The sequence below is a fragment of the Halichoerus grypus genome, chromosome 10 (assembly GCF_964656455.1).
Source record: "Halichoerus grypus chromosome 10, mHalGry1.hap1.1, whole genome shotgun sequence".
Lineage (NCBI taxonomy): Eukaryota > Metazoa > Chordata > Mammalia > Carnivora > Phocidae > Halichoerus > Halichoerus grypus.
The window spans coordinates 19,309,900-19,331,261 of record NC_135721.1 but is presented as its reverse complement, the minus strand read 5'-3'; the positions used below and the strand labels follow the sequence as shown (position 1 = coordinate 19,331,261).

At 46.3% G+C, this 21,362-nt stretch overlaps 3 protein-coding genes across 6 annotated transcripts in view; 2 read left to right on the top strand and 1 right to left on the bottom strand.

Moving 5' to 3' along the window:
- ADCY3 (adenylate cyclase 3) overlaps positions 1 to 7,188 on the top strand; it is a 78,505-nt gene extending 71,317 nt beyond the window's left edge. For all 3 annotated transcript variants that reach the window (XM_078056052.1, XM_036086137.2, XM_036086136.2), the window contains exons 15-22: positions 60 to 125; positions 1,462 to 1,543; positions 2,377 to 2,535; positions 3,011 to 3,157; positions 3,726 to 3,845; positions 4,768 to 4,891; positions 5,534 to 5,658; positions 6,165 to 7,188. In XM_078056052.1, the coding sequence (XP_077912178.1) occupies positions 60 to 125; positions 1,462 to 1,543; positions 2,377 to 2,535; positions 3,011 to 3,157; positions 3,726 to 3,845; positions 4,768 to 4,891; positions 5,534 to 5,658; positions 6,165 to 6,347 (1,006 nt within the window). In that variant the 3' untranslated portion in view covers positions 6,348 to 7,188. The remainder of the gene's footprint in view (positions 1 to 59; positions 126 to 1,461; positions 1,544 to 2,376; positions 2,536 to 3,010; positions 3,158 to 3,725; positions 3,846 to 4,767; positions 4,892 to 5,533; positions 5,659 to 6,164) is intronic.
- Positions 882 to 16,553, bottom strand: CENPO (centromere protein O). 2 transcript variants are annotated; one of them, XM_036086140.2, is made up of 8 exons: positions 16,400 to 16,553; positions 16,059 to 16,161; positions 14,651 to 14,820; positions 11,840 to 11,957; positions 10,893 to 11,152; positions 9,143 to 9,314; positions 8,234 to 8,397; positions 882 to 6,965 (listed from the first exon to the last, which is right to left on the bottom strand). In XM_036086140.2, the coding sequence occupies exons 2-7, from the start codon at positions 16,090 to 16,092 to the stop codon at positions 8,261 to 8,263; spliced, it is 891 nt and encodes a 296-aa protein (XP_035942033.1). In that variant the 5' UTR covers positions 16,093 to 16,161; positions 16,400 to 16,553; the 3' UTR covers positions 882 to 6,965; positions 8,234 to 8,260. The 2 variants fall into 2 exon arrangements, with proteins under 2 accessions (XP_035942033.1, XP_035942034.1); XM_036086141.2 differs by lacking the exon at positions 8,234 to 8,397.
- PTRHD1 (peptidyl-tRNA hydrolase domain containing 1) lies at positions 16,551 to 19,803 on the top strand. The gene is made up of 2 exons (XM_036086142.2): positions 16,551 to 16,802; positions 19,458 to 19,803. Exons 1-2 carry the CDS (start codon positions 16,551 to 16,553, stop codon positions 19,626 to 19,628), a joined length of 423 nt encoding a protein of 140 aa, XP_035942035.1. The 3' UTR covers positions 19,629 to 19,803.
- Positions 19,804 to 21,362: the final 1,559 nt, after the last annotated feature.

Below are 21,362 nucleotides of genomic sequence, written 5' to 3'. Positions count from 1 at the left end.
CGCTGGGCGTCAGCCGCTTGTCCCCAGGTGGGGCCTGAGTATGCGCCTCTGTCCTGCAGCTTTCCCGCGGTCGCCTTAGAGAAGATGCAGGGATTTTCCACCCCTGGGCTCAACGGCACTGGCAGGTGAGGGCAGCGCCTTTCCCCTTTCTGGTCCGCACTCTCACTCTTCTGGAGACAAGAGAAGGCCGTGATCTCACCCCTTCAGAGGCACACGATGTGGGATATTCATTAGGGAAGTTAATATGTGTTTCCGTAGGAGGGCTGGAGCAGAGGTAGAATGACCTCGGTATGGACCTGGCCGTCACGGCCCATCCGGGCTCAGAGCCAGCCAGGGGAGCAGTGGCAGTGTGGTTTAGGGGGTGGGACGGGGGCTGGGTTGAGGTGAGGAGAGCGGGAACCGGTGGGACAGACCGCAGAGAAATGAGGAAAGAGCCCTGCACCCAGCCCAGAGGATCTGGAAGATGAGGCTTTGCCCCCTGCTGCTGGGCTGTCTCTGGGGCTGCAGGCAGGCCAGTTTTTGGGTCTGTTTCATGTCTTGAAGAGGATATTGGACTAGAAGTTCTCCAAGGTCCCTTCTAGCTCTAAAGTTTTAGAATTTTGTGATTCAGTGACTTGATTAGACCTTCAAGTAAGTTAAAGGAAACAAAAAATAGATTACCTAACAGAATGAGGGCAGAAGAAATGAATAGGTCCTTCACAAAAGAAGAAATCTAAATGGCCACTAATAAATGAGAGGCATTCATGTAATCAAGGATGTGACAATCAGGACCACAACAAAAGACCACTACACACCTACCAGTTTGGCAAGAATGAAGAAGTCTGGTAATACCAAGTACAATGGTAACTCACTCCTGATGGGTGTATAAATTGGTACAACCATTTTAGAAAACAATTTGGAGTTATTTAATAAAGTTGCAAATAGACCTAGGACCCAGCAATTCCACTGCGCCCTATACACTTTACAGAAATCCGTGCACACCTCTGCATCCCAGGATGTGTGTGTAGGATTGTCCATAGTCACGTTGTTCATCATAGCTACACATACACACAAAACATCCAAAGCAGATGAAAACCACCCAAACCACATCAACAGCAAATGGGGACACAAGCTGTGATCTATTCATACAACAGACTACTGCATAGTAATGAAAACTGTAGCTCCATACAAAAATGTGAAGTTATTAAAAAAGAATCATAAATGGTGCCATCGTCCCATCACTGCAACGCTAGTCTCTCTCCAGAGGCTTCCACGGTCACACCTACAGTGTTTATGAAACATCTGGGGCGCCCTCAGGTGGATTCCAGGAGGGGCCAGGGATGGGCTGCCTATTAGGAGCCCAGTGATTTAAGAAAGATTCACCTGTGGGAGTCCGGACTTGATGTGAAGGTGCTTAACAAGCTGGGAGGAGTTTCTGGCCCAGCCCCACTGGAGGGAGTCAAACTCCTCTTTGCCCCGCAGGCTGCCCCTGGTGCCTTCTAAGTACTCCATGACCATGATGATCTTCGTCATGATGCTGAGCTTCTATTGCTTCTCGCGCCACGTGAGTGCCTGCACACCCTCCCCTCCCCCTTGCACACAAGCCGGTGGGGCCTCCTGAGAAAGCAGTCTCAGGGTCCAAGAACGCAGGCTCCTCGGGGATGCTGGCTTCCCTTACCCAGCCCAGCACGTGGCCCTGGCTGAGCCACCGTCCCTCTGTTTTCTGGTTCCCTCCCTCGCTGTACAAGGACCGTCCTTGCTCTCTTCTGATGGCCTCCGGCATGCTGCAGCAGCATACGGAGCAGGCTAAAAGCTTGGAGAACATGTTTCCTAGGCCAGGGGCCCCTGGATTTTCACCCACCCTGGCTCTGGGAGTCACTCACACACTCACCATGGAGCCAGAAGAGAAAGGGAAAGAAGCTGATGAAGTTTTGTTTGGTTCCAAGGAAGAGGTAAAAAAAGCAAGCAGAGAGAGAGGGCGGGGAACTAGCTCCCCGTGAGCCCAAGTGCCCCCCAGTGGTTTGCCAGGGAAAGTACAGCCTTCCCTAGCCCGATGGAGCCTGCAAGAAGTGGGGACTCCACCCTAGGCTGGGAGATCCCCACGGCTGCCATCCGCCTCCAAGACAGACCCGTAGCTAGAATGAGGTCCCAGAATTAGGGGAGCCTCCCACATACCCAGAAGGCTCTCGGCGCTCTGCAGAACCACGGCGAGGCGGGAACCCCACTGTAGCTGCAGGGTGGCCTTTTTCAGTCAGTGGGTTTCTCTGCATCGTCTTTCCCTTGCCATTTAGTGGTCTTCCTGCCAGTGTTTCCCCGTGGAACCCCTCCAAGTTCTGTTCTTCGTCTTTCCTTCACGTGGCCGGCTAAAGCACACACCTTGCCTGTGTCCGTCCACAGGTGGAAAAACTGGCAAGGACACTGTTCTTGTGGAAGATCGAGGTCCACGACCAGAAGGAACGTGTCTACGAGATGCGGCGCTGGAATGAGGCCTTGGTCACCAACATGTTGCCTGAGCACGTGGCACGCCACTTCCTGGGGTCCAAGAAGAGAGATGAGGTGAGGGGTGGCCTCACACAGTAGCCGGCAGCCACGAGGCTGTGTGTCTTCATCCGGCTTGCTTTCGCCAGCCCGTCTGGGCCCAAGGCCGCCTCAGGAGCGGGCACTGGTCCGGGCAGGGCTGCACGCAAGCGGCGACTGTAACATGTCACGGGCTTCCGGTAAAGGGCACCGCTTAGATGTTTCCTGTGGGCCACACATCCCCGGAAGGCCCCAGCCTCTGTCAGCTGTCATCTCCTCACACAGAAGGGTTCTTAGCCTCACTTCCACCGTTTCTCAAAGCCGGGGCTGTTACAGGGCCCAGAGAAACTTGACTTGTTCGAAGTTGCGATGAGCCACTTCCTTATAATGCAAAGTTGGGATGTCCATCCAAAAAGCTGAGGACACCGACCATGGGTGTGGAAGACAGAGTCGTTTGTGGGGCACGCCATTCCAGCAGCGTTTCTTTGAGCACTCTGGCCCTGCCTCTTCGTAGGAGCTGTACAGCCAGTCTTACGATGAGATCGGAGTCATGTTTGCCTCCCTGCCCAACTTTGCCGACTTCTACACGGAGGAGAGCATCAATAACGGTGGCATTGAGTGTCTGCGCTTCCTCAATGAGATCATCTCAGATTTTGATTCTGTGAGTGCCCATCCTGCCCCTCTCCTGCCCCAAAGCCAGCTCTTTCCAGATTCTATCTCAGGACAGGCTGCAGGGGTCAGAGAAATGGTAGTTACGCTTGCTGCTCCGTTTTCCCGTATGAGCTTCTCCCGGTAACATGGGGGCTTCTGCTGCCTGGGGGGTCTCAGTGGGAAAGACAGGAGCCCGGGAAGCTGCCTACAAGATCACAGCATAAGGACTGGCCCAAACAAGATCCTGAGGCACCGGATTCCTCCTACCCTCCAATTCAGATTCAGTAAATATTTATTAGGTAACTTGTATCACCAAGGAAAATACTTTTACATATACGCTCAAGCACCCAGGGGCCTGGCGGTTTTGTCCCATGTTAAGGTCACAGAAGCAGAGGCTCCCTCAGCAAGTCTGCCTAACATGATGTGACCGGTAAGTGGCAGAATTGATAGCTTTTTTAGGAAAGCATCTATTGGATGTGTTGTGGGGTTGTTGTAAACAGGCACATCTGTCCCTTAGTTGGCTCATTCATCTCCCTGGACTCTGCTGACCTTTCTCTCTCCTTTGATCCTGGCCTCAGCTCCTGGACAATCCCAAATTCCGGGTCATCACCAAGATCAAAACCATTGGCAGCACCTATATGGCAGCTTCAGGAGTCACCCCAGATGTCAACACCAACGGCTTTGCCAGCTCCAACAAGGTAGCTGCCCACCCCGTGGCTGGAGGAGATGGGGCCCTGCCTCCTGGGGCAAGAGCGCGGCCGTCCACACGTAGCGTGTGAGACAAGGAGTCACAAGGGTAGCGGACGCTAGTGAGCACCGCTGGGTCAGCGGGTCACACACACACCAGCAGCACCATGTGATGCAAATTTAAAATCGCATTTACTGGCCAAGTTGAACAAGCAGAGAAAGAATAGCCTACACAACCCCCCCACTGGTGCACAGCTTAGGCCAGACATAACTGCTCTAATCGTGGCCATGCTCCCTTCATGCTCTAGACTTTTGAAAGAACTGGGGAGTGGCGACCATCCGAGCAATTATATAACAATGAAAACATCCAGGTTGGGAGTAGTTCTGATAGGAAAGGGGTCTTCGGAGCTCACTGGCTGGCATCAGCCTGGTCTTTGTTATATCAGACCTGTGGAGCTAGCTGTTTATGAGGAAATGAGCTGTGGGCGCCCTGGTCCTAACAGCTGTTCTTAGACTGTTCTCATCCTATTTTATCTTACAACTGTCCTATATAAGTACTACTACCATCTCCATTTTATGGATGAGGCTAAAGAAATATGTCTAAGATGGGTCATGACCTTCAAGGGCTTATGATTTAGTTAAGGAATGAAAATGAGAACTATCCCAAATTCAGAGCGCAGGTTCAGGCGTGGGGATGATGGCAGACAGGAAGCGATGTAGCTGGCCGGGACCGCTCTTCCCCACCTGCGGGCCCTAAGGGATGCAGGGGAGCGGTCAGTGACAAGCCGAGGTCGGGGTCACGGACTCGTCTGTGGGAAGTGGAGACTAAGGCCTCTGACGACGCGGTGCAGGAATTCACCTGCAGAGCGCCGTGGCGGGGGGCGAGGGGCCGGGACGGGCTCCTGACGCCCTCGCCGCTGCTCCCCGGCCCAGGAGGAGAAGTCGGACAAGGAGCGCTGGCAGCACCTGGCCGATCTGGCTGACTTTGCCCTGGCCATGAAGGATACGCTCACAAACATCAACAACCAGTCCTTCAACAACTTCATGCTGCGCATCGGTAAGAGTTCTCGGGCCTGGGTGCTCCTTGCCGCGCTCCCTGATGCGAGGGACTCGGCACATCAGCAGGAAGGGTGAGACTTAGCCCTGGAGGCATTTAGGTTGGGGAGGGTCACACAGGCACAGCTCTGGGACCTTAGGGATCTCTTCCCGGTGATCGGACGGCACATCTGGTGAAATGATGGCCAGCTGTGTGTGTCCCACACCGTTCACCGCGATCAGCCTGACTTCTGAGTGTGGCCGCGAAGGCAGGCTGTCCACCTCCCCAGGGAGTCTTGCACGCCTGCGGAGAGCTTTGCTGCCTCAGTCCAGCCTGTTAATGTCCCCTGCTGTCCCCACTGTGAGGGGGTGCAGGTGGGATTCTCACTTCTGGAGGAGCTCACCTGAAGTACCAGATAGGTGTTGAAGCTGGCAACTTCCATACTGCATGAATTAGTTAGCGTACTTCAGGACAGGATAAACAGGAGACGTATCCTGGCTTCGAGACAAGCTTCATGAAGAATATGTTAGCGGACTTAGGAGTTTTGTGGTTGGGGTCAGGTGGTGAATTCTCTGGGAGAGGGGCTGGTGGCTTCTGAGATGGGATAGTGAAGGGGATAAAATATGGCTCGTGGCTGTGCTCAATTTTATGTCCCTCCACCAGGCATGAACAAAGGAGGGGTCCTGGCTGGGGTCATTGGAGCCCGGAAACCACACTATGACATCTGGGGCAATACGGTCAATGTGGCCAGCAGGATGGAGTCCACAGGGGTCATGGGCAACATTCAGGTATGTCCAGCAGCAGAGCAGAGCGTGAGCTCAGGCCCGGGGGCCGGGAACAAAATCGGATGAGGGCGTGTTGCCGTGCCCTTCTGCCGCCTTTCTGTCCGCCTGGAGTGTCGAGGGGGTGGTTCTGGGAGACTGCAGGCAAGGGTGGCAAGAGCTGCCCCAGTGGAAGGGAGGAAATACTTCACTCCCCTTTCCGAAATTTAGGCTTAACTTCTTGGTAAGACTATCCTGCCTTTTGGTATGAACTTTCTGATCTCGTGCCTCCAACAATCCCCCCTGGAGTCTCCCCAAGCCGGGCCAGCTGGGTCTGGCAGGAAAGCGCTACAAAGCGGGGAGAGGGGACAAAAGAAGAGGGAGTGATGCTGCCGCGGGCACCCTGGGGCCGTCCTCCAGGGACAGCAAGCACCGTGGCGAGCGCTCCGGCTGTGCCCGCGGGTGCGCAGACGGGCCGGCTCCCTGGGACCTGCTGCCCCGCTTGGAGCTCACGCGATGTCCCCCCCCTACAGGTGGTGGAAGAAACACAAGCCATCCTCCGAGAGTACGGCTTCCGCTTTGTGAGGCGAGGGCCCATCTTTGTGAAAGGGAAGGGGGAACTGCTAACCTTTTTCCTGAAGGGGCGTGAGAAGCCGGCTGCCTTCCCTAACGGCTCCTCGGTCACCCTGCCCCACCAGGTGGTGGACAACTCCTGAATGGCTCCAGCCCCACCACAGTCCAAAGGGGAAGGGAGAACCTATTTTTTGGAATCAAAGAAAGGCCTTGGGAAAGGACACATGACCAAGTCCCAGCATTCCCAAATTGAAGTGCACACTCACATAGACTTTAGGTTTAAAAATCTCCTCAAGTCTTCATTTGTTCATGGATACGTGAGCTCTGAGGGCGGCCATACTATTCCTCAGTGTGCCTGTAGCTTCCTCAGAGAGTAGGGGTCTTAGGTGTAGTACTGGAACAATCCTTCCAGGGCTCTGGGTCTGACCAGCCCTCCTTCCCCCAGAGAGGCCATGGCCACTGTGAGCAGGAAATGTGTCCAAGGTGGAACAAAGCTGCCTTTGCTTCTGGGCTGGGAGCACAGATGGGAGAGCTGGGCTTCAGATGAGGACTTGGCAGGACTTGACAGCTGAGCAGGCAAGTGTTCTGCTCCCCAGCGCTCACCTGGAAGCAGTCTTTCAAGCTGGAGACCTGCTCGTCTCCATGTGGTCCGGGTTAGGTGACCTGGCCCTCATGCTGATGTTCCTGATAATCTTGAAAGGTTCTTCTGGAACCCCTGCCACCTTAGTCATGAGAGCAGAAAGTGCAATATTTCCTTTTACCTGGTGGGAGGGAGGGAAAGGGAATTTATTTCTGAGAGAAAAATATATAAACAGATCTTCTACATTTATATTTTTAACTTTCTGTTAAAAAAAAACCACTTTCCAATATTGCCTTGCCTCTTGAGCTCTACGCTACAGTCGCCTTTGCTACTGCTTTAAAAGAGAATTTACAGGTATTGATAAAGAACAAGACTGTTTTATTAAAAGCTTTATTCAACTTGAATGTGCTCATTGTGAAACTTCGGTTCAGTACTCTGCTAACTCACACCACGCATCCTTACCACGTGCCTGCAAGGCAAGGACCTGAACTAAGACGTCTGATTATTCTCCAGCTTTCTTCTAAATGGTGGTATAAGTGGACTCTATCTGTCCCCTGGGTGCCCACACATGTAGGTTGGGTCATCCGGTCCAGGAAGTGACTGACTGTGTTAGGGCCTGGATGCAGCTCTGGGCCCAGGGCAGGAAGGACTCCTATTTGTGACTGGGCAAAGCAGGGACAGGCACTGAGATAGCTGGACCCACCAGACACAGGCTTTCACATCTGGGCACCATCCCTATAACAGAACGCTGTCAGCAAGGCTGAGACCGGGGTTATAATATAAGGAGAAATGACCCACTACTAAGACCAGGAGATGGGGGGAAGACAGCTGCGGAACTGTGGGTGAGGGCCTGCAGCAGTGAGATGAGGGGGGATCTGCTGCCCTTTACAACCACTGAGTTTGAGTAGACTTCTGATCATGCTTTCTTATAGCTGACTTAATACATTCAACTCTCTACGAACATGTTTAGAAAACAAAGTATTAGCTACATAGAGCCCAATTATCCACAGTACTTACACTGTATTCTTTATAAAACCATAGCCTAGAACATACTGCTTCAAACTAAAGATCAAACACACTTTCCTTAACCGTGTTATTCCTGTCATATCAGGAACCTGGAGTGTTCTAAGAACTTTCTTTTCAAAAGTCTCAGGAAAATGAGGCAGAATTACTTAAAGCTTTCATAAAAATCAGGAATACTCTTTCTTTAAAAGGTACATACTCCCTCTTTCACAAAATGCCTTCTGCCCCATCATCCCTTCTGATTTTCAGCTAAAACATATGATCAAATCAATACCTCAACTGTCCAGACTTGCCCCTTACCACCCTGATGAGGTATGTGACCGTTCTCACTGCAAGGACGGGCCCCAGGCAAGGGGTCTGAGCCTTTCAACAGTATTCAGTTGCCAGGACCTAGCCTGGGACTGTACATAGAATTATTTTACTCACTTCTGACATATTCCCAATGAAAATATTCTAGGAGACCAGGCTCATATCCAACTTTTCTCCTTTTCTTGCAAATGAAGTAAACACTTGATGTAGGGGCTTTGAAAAAAACAGATTTTCATGGGATGCTCGCTTTTCTTCCCAGGCGGGGGATAATGCGTCCATTCCTAAAACAGATTATATCAATCTCATTTAGTGCAACTGGGGGAATCAGAACCCAGATCACTGATGTTCTGGACCCATGTAACCTTTTTTTTTTTTTTCTGGTCTGGAGCTGAGACTGCCCTTTACTGGACCAGTGAAATTTCAAGACCCGAACACACTCTGCCCAGAAGTCTAAAACCTATGGTGTGAAATCTGTGGCAGCTTCAAAACTTCCACCTCCTAAAAATATTTGATCCTATTTTTTATTATTGCCCATGTCACATTACTATGGTACATTTAACTAAAACAATAACACAATCTCTCTCAGCCAGTCCTAAAAAACTCCCGTATACAGAAGAGGCTCTAGAGAGCTAAGTGTATACTTATTTGTCTAATTGGCTTCTTACTGAAATGAGTCTTTTGCCTCTCTTCACTACAAGTGACCCTACGACTCAGCCTCATTAGCTGTCTCTCCTCAAGAGGGGTCTCCAATGACAACAAATCATTGACTGAAGGAACACTGGCAGAGTCAGATGGAGCAAAGGAGGTGGGAACCAGGGTAATTATGTTTACTACTTACAAAGAGGAGAGGAAAAATGGTAGAAGGAAAATATTCTTTGTATTTTACTGAGTAAATTTCTAGTAGATTAACAGAAGAATGGGTCTCCGGAGGTCCCACTGATACAGTCTACCTATTTTACCCTGTCTCATTCAACCTGAATCACACAGAGCACATTATCATTTCTCCATCAAGGCACCCATCCTCACCCTCGTACGTAACGGTGACGTCAGTTGGCAGGGCTGTCGTGAGGTCCTTATACAGCAGTCTGGCACAAAATGGGAACGACTGGCCCCGTGGCTCCACTTTGTAAGTAAACGACAGCAAGTTGCACAGTGAGTTTCTCCGCAAGGGCCCAGCCAGAAAGGCTGCAAAGTCACTCTGAGGAGGGTGGGGATCAAAACAGACACCAAATATATGATGATTACAGTTCCAAAGGCAGCGAGTGGTTGTGACACTTCAAACACATCTACAAAAACAGGGCCTGTGAATCAAATTTCAGAGAAATAAAGGGCAGAGAAAAGCCTGTAAAAAGGACTAATGATAAAGATTTATTAAGATTATAACTAAGAGTTGGCGGCATCCTAGAAAGGCCTGCTGAAAGCACTAAATAAATGGCTGGGGCATGAGGGAGATGCACTCTTTGTAGAGCTGGCTAAGATGCTTTGTGTCTGCACTCTCGTGTCAGTCTAACTGACAACCAAGAGCTTCAGAGGTGTTCTAAACGCATGGGGGCGGGGGCGGGGCGGGGAGGAACAGGACACCAAGCTTATAAAAGTCACATATTCCTTACCTGCATTCATTTCCCGTCTACTTAAAAAAATTTGTTTTAGCCCAACCCTAGCTCCATTGCAACCCCAAAAAGGTAGGCCAGAGTTTAGACAAAGATAGATCGTATTCCCCTATGTATTCTTCTGCTTTGCTTCTATACCTAAGGTCTAGCAAGGCACTTGGCACACAGTAGGTACTCCGTAAATCCCTGTGAATTAAAAGCATAGAAACTACACAAGCATACACACTGGAGATGCTGTGGGTTCAGTTCCGACCACTGCAATAGAGTCAAATGAATTTTTTGGTTTCCCAGGACGGTTATGTTACGCTACGCTGCAGTCTATTAAGTATGCGATAACATTATGTCTAAAAAACTAATGTACATGTTTTAATTTAAAAATATTGCTAAAAAAATATTTTGCTAAAAAATGCTAACCATCATTTGAACTTTTAGTGAGTCGTAATCAATAATCAGATCACAATAACAAATAATGAAAAATTTGGTAATATTCCAAGAATTTCCAAAATGTGACACAGAGACACAAAGTGAGCAAATACTGTTGGAAAAATGGCACCGAAAGGCTTGCTTAACACAGAGTTGCCACAAACCTTCAATCTGTAGAAAAAAACACAGTATCTGCGAAGCACAATAAAGAGAAGTACAATAAAATGAGATGTGACTGTACTACTTTGTGAAGAGAAGAAAGGGTCAAGTATAAAAGCCTGAGGACCACCATCAAGGAGTAAATAATCCCGTAACCAGTATCCATGCTTCAACAGCATCCAGAGTTTCAACAGGGGAAGAAGGTGGAAAATAGCTTGTATATAAATAAGAAACATGCATCAGAAGGATAATGGTCAAACTTCTGGCTCAGAATTAGAAAACATTTTAAAATACAAAAGAAAACTTGCCTCCCCCCCCCTTTTTCCCTTTTTAAGCCTATTCTGGGCTCATAAAATATGCTATATAAGATCCCAGACAGAGGCGCCTGGGTGGCTCAGTCAGTAAAGCGTCTGCCTTCGGCTCAGGTCTTGATCCCAGCATCCTGGGATCGAGCCCCACATCGGGCTCCCTGCTCAGCAGGAAGTCTGCTTCTCCCTCTCCCTCTGCCGGTCCCCCTGCTTGTGTTTTCTGTCAAATAAATAAATAAAATCTATAAAAAAAAAAAAAAATCCCAGACAAAATACCTGAAGTCGATCTGCCTGGTACTTCCTCCCAGCATAAGCGTTTAGGTATTCACAAAGACAGAACAGGAAGTGCTGAATATTAGTCTGTAAGTATTTTGCAGATATCTCCTCTAGAGGAATGAAGACTGGAATTGAATGGTGATGTATCCGAAGTGGCTTTTGTATGACAAGGTCGATAAAATAGGAATCGAGCAGATTTCCTTCAAAAGCAGTGGTGATGCAGACGCAGACCCCTCGGCTAGTCAGCTTCCCACTGAGCCCTGAAGCAAACAAGATGAAACCTCTCAACACACGTCAGCAACGGGAGTATGTTCTTCAGCTGCGTATCCCATTCGCTTCAGCACTGCCTCGTACATACAGTATGTGTTCAAATGTGTGTTGAAGGAACATCACAGACTCTTTCTTCTCACTCACTCTGGCTCACTTTGAATTTGAGTTGTTAAAACCACAGAAGATGGTTGGTGGAAAAGATAAAACATCCTAATACCAAATTATCGAAGAAGAGATTTTGAAATTTTCATTTTACCTCTTACTTTCCTCTGAGTGTCAACTAATGTACAATAGTCCATTTCCTTCCACAATCCTCTATGCCTTAGATAATGGGCAGGATAAATCCCTTTTAATGGGGAAACAGAGACTTAATAGGTTCAAACTATTTGACCAGTGGCATCAAGCCAGCCAGTAGCAAAGGCAGTTCTAGTACAAGTTCTGAAACACACTGAATAGCTAAAATGAATAATCTAAGCCAGCCACCAATCAATCTTCTGCAAAAAGAGGCCAATTTTGTAGGTCAAGATGCCTACAAATAGTATGCCAGCTCTGTGTGTGTATGCTGAGGAAGGCAAAAACCCATGCTCATGAAATAAGTCCAGGACTAATATATCTAGCAAACCAACTCACTAGAGACAAGAGACTCAGACTGGAACAGGTCAGAAAATAAATTATACCTGTAAAACGATATGCCTGCAGAATGGCTTTCACATTTTCCTTTCTTCTTTCCGCAACTTCTTGCTCACTGATTTCCAGTGTTTGGTCAGGTTCTACATTGACAGTAGATGCTTTAACCTGTAAAATAATGTAAGTCATTATCACTCAAACACCAATCAATATGTATCACTACATTAATCAAAGAAGAAAAGCCAGATGACCACCTTAATTTATGCAGTAAAAACATTTAGTAAAATTCAATACCTGATCACAATTAAAACTCTAGCAAACTAGACATAGAAGAGTATTTCCTTAATCTGGTAAGAGTATCTATACAAAATTTAGAGCAAACAGGTTGACCCTAAGACTATTTCTACTCAACAATATACTGAAGATCTCAGCTAATAGAATAAGGCAAGAAAAACAAGCTACAAGGATTGAAAAGAAGTAAAACTGTTATTGTATGCATATGACATGATTCCAAATGTAGAAATCCCAAAAGAATAGAGAGATAAACAGAATTAATGTGGATTTAGCAAAGTTGTGATATATAAAGTCAATATACAAAAATCAAATATATTTCTACATGACAATTTGAAAATCAAATTTCTAAAAAATAATACCATGTATCAGGGTTCACCAAGATAAGGCTTGTGGGTCAAACCTAACTCTACACTTATTTTTGTAGATAAGGTTTTACTGGAACACACCCATTAATTTACATGTCGTTTGTGCTGCTTCACAATACAACAGCAGAGCTGAGCAGTGGCCACAGAGACCATCTGGCTCACAAAGCCTATATTAATATACTGATGATCTGGCCTTACACAGGAAAAGTTTGCTGACCCCTGCCATATACAGTAATATCAGGAAAAATCAAATACATAAAGATAAATATAATGAATGATTTAAGCCCTCTACACATAAAACTATATACATTGTGAGAGAAATTGAAGAACTAAATAAATGGAAAGATAGATCATGTACACTGCCTGGAAGATGCAATACTGAAAATACTTCAATACTCCCCAAATTATGTGTATAGATTCAATGCAATCCCAATCAAATCTATAGGTTTGTTTTTGGAAACTGACGGCTGATTCCCAAATTTATGTAAAATTCAAGGGGCCAAGAAGAGCCCAAGATAATTCTGAAGAAGACGACATATATGACAGGTGTCAACACTTAGCAGTAAATGAACCTCTGGTACTAGGACAAAGACAAACAGACCAATGGAACAGAAGTCAGAAACAGGCCCACAGTGGACCCAAAGATCCATTACAATACAATGGGAAAAGAATGGACTTCAGAAAGTGGTACTGGATGCAGTGGGTATCCATATGGAAAAACAAAAAAAATATGACCTCTATTTCATACCATACACAAAAATCAATTCCAGATGGACTGTAATTCTGAAAGTAAAAAGTACAATAGAGCTTTTAGAAGATACCACAGAACATCATCATCTTAAGTTAGGCAAAAATTTATTAAAAGAAAACAAGAGCAGTAAGTAAAAAGTTAGATTCCTAAATCAAACTTCATTTAAATGAAGACTTTCTTTTCATCACAAGATACCATTAGAGAGTGAAAAGGCAAGCCACAGGCTAAGAGAAAATTCATAATACATATCCCAAACAAAGAATTCATACCCAAAATATGTAAAGATTCTACAATTCAGTTAGAGATAGACAATGCAATAAAATTTTTGCAGAAGCCTTCTTGAAAAGCTTATTTCACAACAGAAGACTTTCAAGTATCCAATACAAGTACTTAACAGCATTAGTAGTAAGGCAATTGCAAATTATTCCATCATGAGATACTATGACACTCCCACCCGAGTGACAAATTTTTTAAACTGACAATATCAAGTACTGGTAAAGATGCAAAACAATGGAAATCTCATACACTGGTGCTGGGAATGTAAAATTGGTATAATCACTTCCAGATACTATTTGGCAGTATTTACTAAAGATAATATACCTACCCTGTGACCTAGCAATTCTACAAGGTATACACCCAATAGAAAAGTACATATTTTTACATCAAAAGACAGGAACAAGAGTTTCACAGCCCCAAAGTGAAACAACCCAAACAACCCAAATGTCACCAACAGTATAATTTAGTAAGTAAATTGTGGACTATTCATAAAATGAAATTACTATACAGCAATAAAAAAGAATGACCACTATATGCACCAGTTTGGATGAATCTCACAGACAGAACATTCAGCAAAAAAAAGTCAGACATGAAAGAGTTTATACTTTTTACATTTACATGAAGTTCAATGACGTAGTGTTTTATGAAGCATTTTCTTGGCCATGCAGGAGTTATTGGAGAAGTAGATGTACAGAAAGAGAAACAACTAGCAGACTACTGCAATAATCCTGGCATCCAAATACTTGAAGTACAAAGACAATCTAAAGGAAAATTTGACATGTCTTGCTGATTGACCCCGGGCTTGAGAGAAAACTGAAAAGAGGGAAGAATCAAAGTTCACCGTGTGGTTTCAAGCGTGGGTAAGGGAAAGATGGCGCTAATGACAAAAGTGCCAATGACTCAAGTCAGGCTGAGATTGAAGTAACAGGCTCATGTCTCTGAGTTCGGGCTGAGAGACTATTACAAAGAATCTGCCTGGCCTGTCAGTAATGTCTGACAATTATTGGTTCATACTAGTATTAGTTGATTCTACAGGGCTGATCACTTGAGAGGTCAAGGGCTGCAATCAATCCAGTAAGATCACAGGTGAAACCCAGTATAAAATTTGCTAATTCCCAGATCATGCTCGCTCTTTTCACTCCGGGAAAACCTGCTAAGGTCACCCTTGCACTCACTCTGGCTTGACGCTGCTTCACTTCAGCTCTCAGCTCATCTCGCAGACATCTCAGTTTTTGAATCTTGGTCCCAAGAGCGCTTTCAACTGCCTGTGCTCTCTGCGGATCTTCTAAGTTTTTACGGGATCTATTCACTTGAATCTCTAGTCTTTCCAAGTGAGCTAAAACACCTGAGGAAAGTAAAAAGGCAATTTCACAAGAAGCCAGGGATTTCTAACTCTGGCAACAGGGAGCATTTCAGGGGGCACAGAGGGGGACTCTTTTCAGAACCTTGGTCAGCTAACATGTTAGACATTGGCTCCAATTTATAAAACCAGAGGAGGTGACAACAGAAATCAATGATAAGCAACCTCATAGGCTCAGCACTAAGGTACAAGCAGTCCCTGACCAGGACACTGTCCAAAGAGAGCATTTTCTGAATATAACTCATCTCAGTTACCCATGATAATAAGGACTCAGGGGAAAACGGGGTCACCAAATTCAGACTCTCAGAAACTTTTTTTTTAAATGTAGAATTAATTTTAAATTAGCTTTTATACATGTTTTCCCAAAGTGCTAATGCACTAATTTAGACATCCAGAGAGACCTAAATTAAGTACTTTGAAGTTCTGAAAAGTATTATTCACACAGGACTATAAAGATACACACTAGAGGGAACTGCCTACCAATAAGACTGGGTATTAGAAAGGAAAACAAGTTCATGGTTGGACAGAAATTCAGAGGCAAATCTCATTTCCCAAGAGATTAAGGACCAATACAGGAAAGGTCACAGTTTCAAAATGCCAATCAAGTCTAACAATAAAGCATTTGCTGAACATTTCCTACATATTAAGACACTTGTGCTACATGCTTTACTTGCAAACCATGTAAAGAATTAAAGCATGTGCCTGAAGAGACTTAAATACTTATCTAATCTCCACAACCACCACCTTAAGGCTATTCTTTGCCTCCACTTTCCAGATGAAGAAATTAAGGCAGAGAAAGATAAAATAACTTGCCTAAGGCCACCATATTTCTAATGGCAGAGCCAAGACTCAAACCTAGGTCTAACCAACACCAAAGTCACTGCCTGGCACCGACCCTTCCACAAGTGTAATGCCTAAGTGACCCCAAAAAATCCTGGAAAGAGACCTCACTGGCTAGAACTGTAGCTCTGAATATAAACACTGGGCATATTATGAACGCGACCTATCGGTTTAAAAAGGGGCCGGAGCCTAGAAATGTTTGAAGTAATTTCCTTGTGCAATGAATGATCTTAGCTGCCTGTCCCCTTCAGTCTGCAGTTGGTTCCTTTCACCACAATGCTCCCAAACAGGCGAGGTCACACATCCGTCAGAGGAAAGGGCTCGTTTAACTAGGGGTCATCGTGGCAGCAGTAATAAGGGGGAAAAGGCGACCCTGTGAATACCTCCTTTGGACTTGCCGTCATTCGCCCACTCCATCCTCAGATTTCCACAGGCCCTCCTATGAAGTTGGGCAGCAAAGCGGCAATAGGGACCCAGATTTCCTTGCTGGGAAAAGTAAAAAGGCAAGAAAGTCACACCTATTCACGGCAGGACGCGCACAACTCAGGCACGCCCCGCCGGCCCCCGGACACCCTGACCCGCCCCTCCCGTTCCCCGGTCCCGGCTGGCCGTGTCCCCGTCTACCTGCCCCTGAGCGCGCCCCAGAACACGGCTTTGTAAGAGGCCGTTCAGCCTTCCACTCTGGTCACCGCCCCTCCGTCACCGGGTCTTATGTTCCCCTTACCTCCGCTCCTCTCGCTCACCCAGGACGAGGATGAGAGTTCCCGCCGTCCAAGCCTTCAAAAAAAAAAAATCAAACCAATCGGACCCAGGGTGCTTTGCGCCCCCGCCGTACAAAAACATGGCTGCGCTCAGGGCCCCTCCCTCATCCCGGCATGCACCGGGGAGTAGGTGCGGCCTTTCGGTGGGCCCGGAAGATGGCGGCCTCTGGCGCGGAGCCGCAGATTTTAGTTCAATACTTGGTGTTACGAAAGGATCTATCGCAGCCTCCATTCTCCTGGCCAGCGGGCGCACTGGTAGCGCAGGCCTGTCACGCAGCCACCTCGGCCTTGCACATTCACCGCGACCACCCGCACACGGCCGCTTACCTCCAAGACCTGGGGCGCATGCGCAAGGTGGTCCTCGAGGTGAGGCATCCGGCGGAGGGGGAGGGGTGCCGAGGCCGTCGAGACCGGAAGTGGGTGTGGTATCGAGGCCCAGATTTAACTTCGTAGCGTGGGTACGGCGGTAGTGGGGAGGAGTCGTTTACATCTAAGCTTTGGAAAGGGTTCAGGGGCTTCCGCTATTGCCCCCGGAGCCTTGCCTTGGCTGGACGGGGTCTGGCTGTGTGAGGAGCGGACGTCGGGCGGGTTATTAATGGCTCCCGCACCCGTCCGCTCTCACCCGCGTCGCTCTTAGGAGGTGCCTGTGAGGGTCGAGGCCGGTGGAACCAGGCCCTGCCCTTCTACCTGTGCACTGGGTCGGCCTTTTATTGCAACGCCCAAAGGTACTGTCCCGCTCCCTCCCCGAAAAACCGATTCGGAAGGGATGAGAACACGGGGTTCCTTATTGCAAGTGAAGTAAAACTGAAGCATTACCGGAATATGACGCCTAATTATTTTAAAGTAAATGTGTACCTAATATAAGTTGAACCTCGCATCGTAAATACCGGACACCACCGGTGTAAAATAAGAGGTCAGGTTCTTTTTGCAGATGGCCAAACAGATCTTACCCTTACCTTTTCCCTTTGTCAGTTCTGCTGCTGGAAATGTATCCTAGGAAGATAATCAGATGCACCAAAGAGCATTGTATAGTACAAGAGTATTCATAGGAGCACTTTATAATAGTAAAAAATGTGGAAATTACTAAATTTCCAACACTAGTGATTGGTTCATTTTATGCCTATAAAATGTGCTATTATAAAGCTAGCATAAATCATGGTTTTGGAGCATATTTAGTTGGCCTGGAAGAGTGCTCATTATGTGATGCTAACTGAACTGTATTCTATACAAAATGATTCAGATTTTGGAAGGAAAAACTAAGGAAATAAACCCAAATATTAAGCCCGTGGTGGGATTTTGGTTAGTTTCTAATGCTTCTCTATTCTTTCTAGTTTTCTACATTAAGCATATATTTTACTTTACACTATAAAATTTATTTTAAACACACTGGAATCCTGGAGTGGGGTAGTACCTTTATGGCTAGCTGGCACAAGCAGATTCTCTGTCAAGAGAAAAACTTCTGTTGGGTAGTAAAACATCAGGCAATAACCTGTGGGGAAATGTTTTGAGAATCTGAGTAGACAGAAAAGAAGCAAATAGCTTTTTATTTATACTCTTTTTATAGGAAGAAGGGCTCAAGAAATCATCTGGTTCAGATATCCCCCCTCCCTCGTGTTCAGGCAGATAATATATTTATTTACCCCTTTTCTCAGATAAGAGATCTGAAGCCCACAGAGATTCGGTGAGACCCCTAAGTCTGAGAGACATCTGATGATTCCTAGCTGTTAGCCCTAACTCAAGAAGGGGATCAAAGAGTCACTCCTGATTAAATGAAGGTGGTGCTGTACCATAAAGACCAATAAAATATGAGCCCATGCCAAGGCTAACTGCACTTACTGGGTGCTTACCATGTGCCAGGCACTAGTCTGAGCCTAATGTCATTGAATCGTCACTGCTGCTAAGAAGCGTTATCATCCCGTGTTACAAAGGGGAAAGAAAGTCCCAGCGAAGTCACATTAACTCCTCAAAGATCCCACAGTCCAATCCCTGGGGCCCCTGGGTGGCTCAGTTGGTTAAGTGTCTGACTCTTGATCTCAGCTCAGGTCTTGATCTCGGGGTTGTGAGTTTGGCCCCGAGTTGAGCTCCATACTGGGTGTGGAGCCTACTTAACACACACACACACACACACACACACACACACACACAAAACACAATCAGTAAGGGGCAGAGGGAGAGTTTGGACTCACTGTCCTGTGCTGCTGTCTGGTGCTGAAGAAGGAGGGGGGAGGGGAAGTCCATGAGTTCTCCAGCATGGCTGTGCCCAGAGGGCTCTAGATAAAGAGTGACAATCTCAGCATCCTCTAATTTGATAAGACATAGCTCTCGTTATCTTAGTGGCTTCTGCCTTTCTAGGCAAAAAAAAAGAATACCTATGCCAAATAACACACTAATTATCATTATTTTCTGAGTGCTAGCTTTAATACTTCTTGTTAATGGGAGTCAGCATGGTGATAAGGATGAGGAGAAACAGTGGGAGAAGGATGTGAGAGAATGGTTTGCCTGCTGAGCCCGCTGAGCCAACAAGCGGGAACTCTCCCAGCAGAAGGAAAACCCTTCAGGTTTGGGTGGGATTGGGCGGGAGGGAAGGATGGAGATGGAGGTGATGTGTTGTTAGAAGTCCTTTCCTACTCAACTCTTAATTAAGTCAGAGCTGGCTGAAGGATTGGGATAGCTGCATGGGCACCAGCCATAAGAGAAGTAGAAAATGTAGAGAGCACAATTATGGACAATGCATATAGCATCTCAAGAGGGAAGAGAAAAATCATCTCCATTTTAGAAATGGGCAGATTACGCCTCTCCCTCTCCTACCCACAGGCCGCTTATCTAAGGTCCTACAGAGAGTGAATGCAAATGGGGCGGTGAAGCTGATGCTTCTGGAGACATGCTCTATAGCTCCTTCATTGAGAGAGCTGTTCCTCCACTTTTGAGTCAAGAGGAACCCCCTCCACACTTTTATTCATTACCTTCCGACACTTCCTAAATGGGCCATTCAGTCTGTGTCCTGTGCTCTGCTCCTGGTAGGCTGCAGATGAAAGCACCCTAAAGGAGCTGGCTGAGACTCTGCAGCAGAAGAACATTGACCACGTGCTCTGGCTGGAGCAGCCTGAGAATATCGCCACTTGCATTGCGCTCCGTCCCTACCCCAAGGAAGAAGTGAACCAGTATTTGAAGAAGTACCGATTGTTCAAATGACTAAGGTTATCAGTTGCCTTGATGTATTTGAGCATCAGCCGGATCCAGAAACTGCATGCCATCTGTCCCTAAGCATCATGTACTCCTCTCCATGGCAACCCGCTCTTCCCTTTAAGTTATGAATGTTTCTTGAGGGTCAAACACATGTTCATATTAAAGTTGTCATTAATAAGTACTTCCTCTTATTTTTAATTATTAATTAGTTCAGATGGGGAAAGTCAGTAAGCCGCAACATTGTCCATGGGTCATTTCTCAAATGGAAGATTTGGTTAGACTCCTGTCCAGGGGTCAAAGAAACAAACACCCTTCCTTCTTTATTAGGAATAAGAATTCTTCCAGTCACCCAAGTTTAAAACTTTACCTTTGAATTCTGGATTTCTTATTCACATCCAGATATCATACTCATTGAATCTAGGGTAATATCAAGTTTAAGATACACCATTATTTTACATGTTTTTAAGAAAGAAGATATGCTGCCATTAAGACATGCGATTAACCCTAGGATGTATTTCAGTTTCAAAGATGTTAAAACATGCATATGCATGCACACACACAAATATATATTTGATGAAATTTGTCAAGTACCATATGGTAGTTTTCAGTGCAACCACCCTGCATCAGGCTCTCATTTTGTTCATCAGAGTGTCCCACTGGTCTGCTCCCCTCCCATGTATCCTGGCTACAATCCAGCAGACTTTCTGCCACGAGGTTTATTTAAGATCATTGAGCACCCTGTTAAGTAGGGACTCCTACGTGCCTGTAGAATAAAGTCAGAACTCCTCAGCTTAGCTTTTAGACCCTCCACATTTATATTTCCTACCTAGCATTTGAAGTTTATCTACTACTCTTTCCTTATCCAAACTTGATGTTTCAACAAAGGCACTCCAGTTGCTGCCCGCCAGTCTCGAGCCTGGGAGTCAAGCGCTAGTACTCTTCCCTACCCGTTCCCACCTCTGGACTTACTATTTCTGGCTTAAGTTCAATCACCTTCACAAAGTCTTACCCAGCCCAAAATGACAGTTCCCTTCTCTGAACATCTAGAATGCTCTGTACAGTGTTTTACTTATTTCTAGAAACATTTGGAAACATCTACAGAAACTGCTTGGACCTCTGTGAAGTAAAGGTTATAAAGGGTAATTTGCTCAGCAGTTACTTGTTGCAAGTCTATGGTGGGTGGCAGGCTATGTTAGGAGCTGAAAAAAATAAGGGTGAACAGAACAGTTTTTGCCTTCAGGTAGCTAAGAATCTAATGAGAAGACAGATATGTAGATAATTCATACAGAAAGAATTGTACAAGGTGATGGGGCTATACTTTCCCCCTCCCATCTAGATACCAAAACAACTAAGATACTAGATACAAAGATTTTCCGTTATAAGAGGTGGTCATTTGAAACTAGGAGAGTGGATAAGAGAATTGGTAGAGTGCTGAGGGCAGAACCATGTCCAGGAAACCACCGCAGTAGAGTTTCAATCAAATGCAGCATGGAATTTCAGTATCTAAGTACTGGAAACATGTAGCATTTGGGAACATAATGGTGAGCTTGTCGAAAGCAGTTGAAGTAGCATATAGGGGTAGGACTCGGACTCGTCTATTGAGACAAGAATGGGAGAGGAGGTAAGAGGTGGGGACCATTCTTTCAAGAAGCTCAGATGGGAGGAAGTAGTGATTGAATGGGGGCTGGAAAGGTGAATGCTAGGTCCCATAGGGGGAATTTTCTTAGATGTCTAAGCAAG

Coding starts and splice junctions, on each gene's coding strand:
- CENPO (XM_036086140.2), bottom strand. CDS start 16,092: ATGGAGTGGGCGAATGACGGCAAGTCCAAAGGAG. Junction 11,958..14,650: donor TGAAGCAGCGTCAAGCCAGA/GTGAGTGCAAGG, acceptor ATTATTTTACAG/GTTAAAGCATCTACTGTCAA. Junction 9,315..10,892: donor ACCAGGCAGATCGACTTCAG/GTATTTTGTCTG, acceptor CACCCTCCTCAG/AGTGACTTTGCAGCCTTTCT.
- PTRHD1 (XM_036086142.2), top strand. CDS start 16,551: ATGCACCGGGGAGTAGGTGCGGCCTTTCGGTGGGCCCGGAAGATGGCG. Junction 16,803..19,457: donor TGCGCAAGGTGGTCCTCGAG/GTGAGGCATCCG, acceptor TGCTCCTGGTAG/GCTGCAGATGAAAGCACCCT.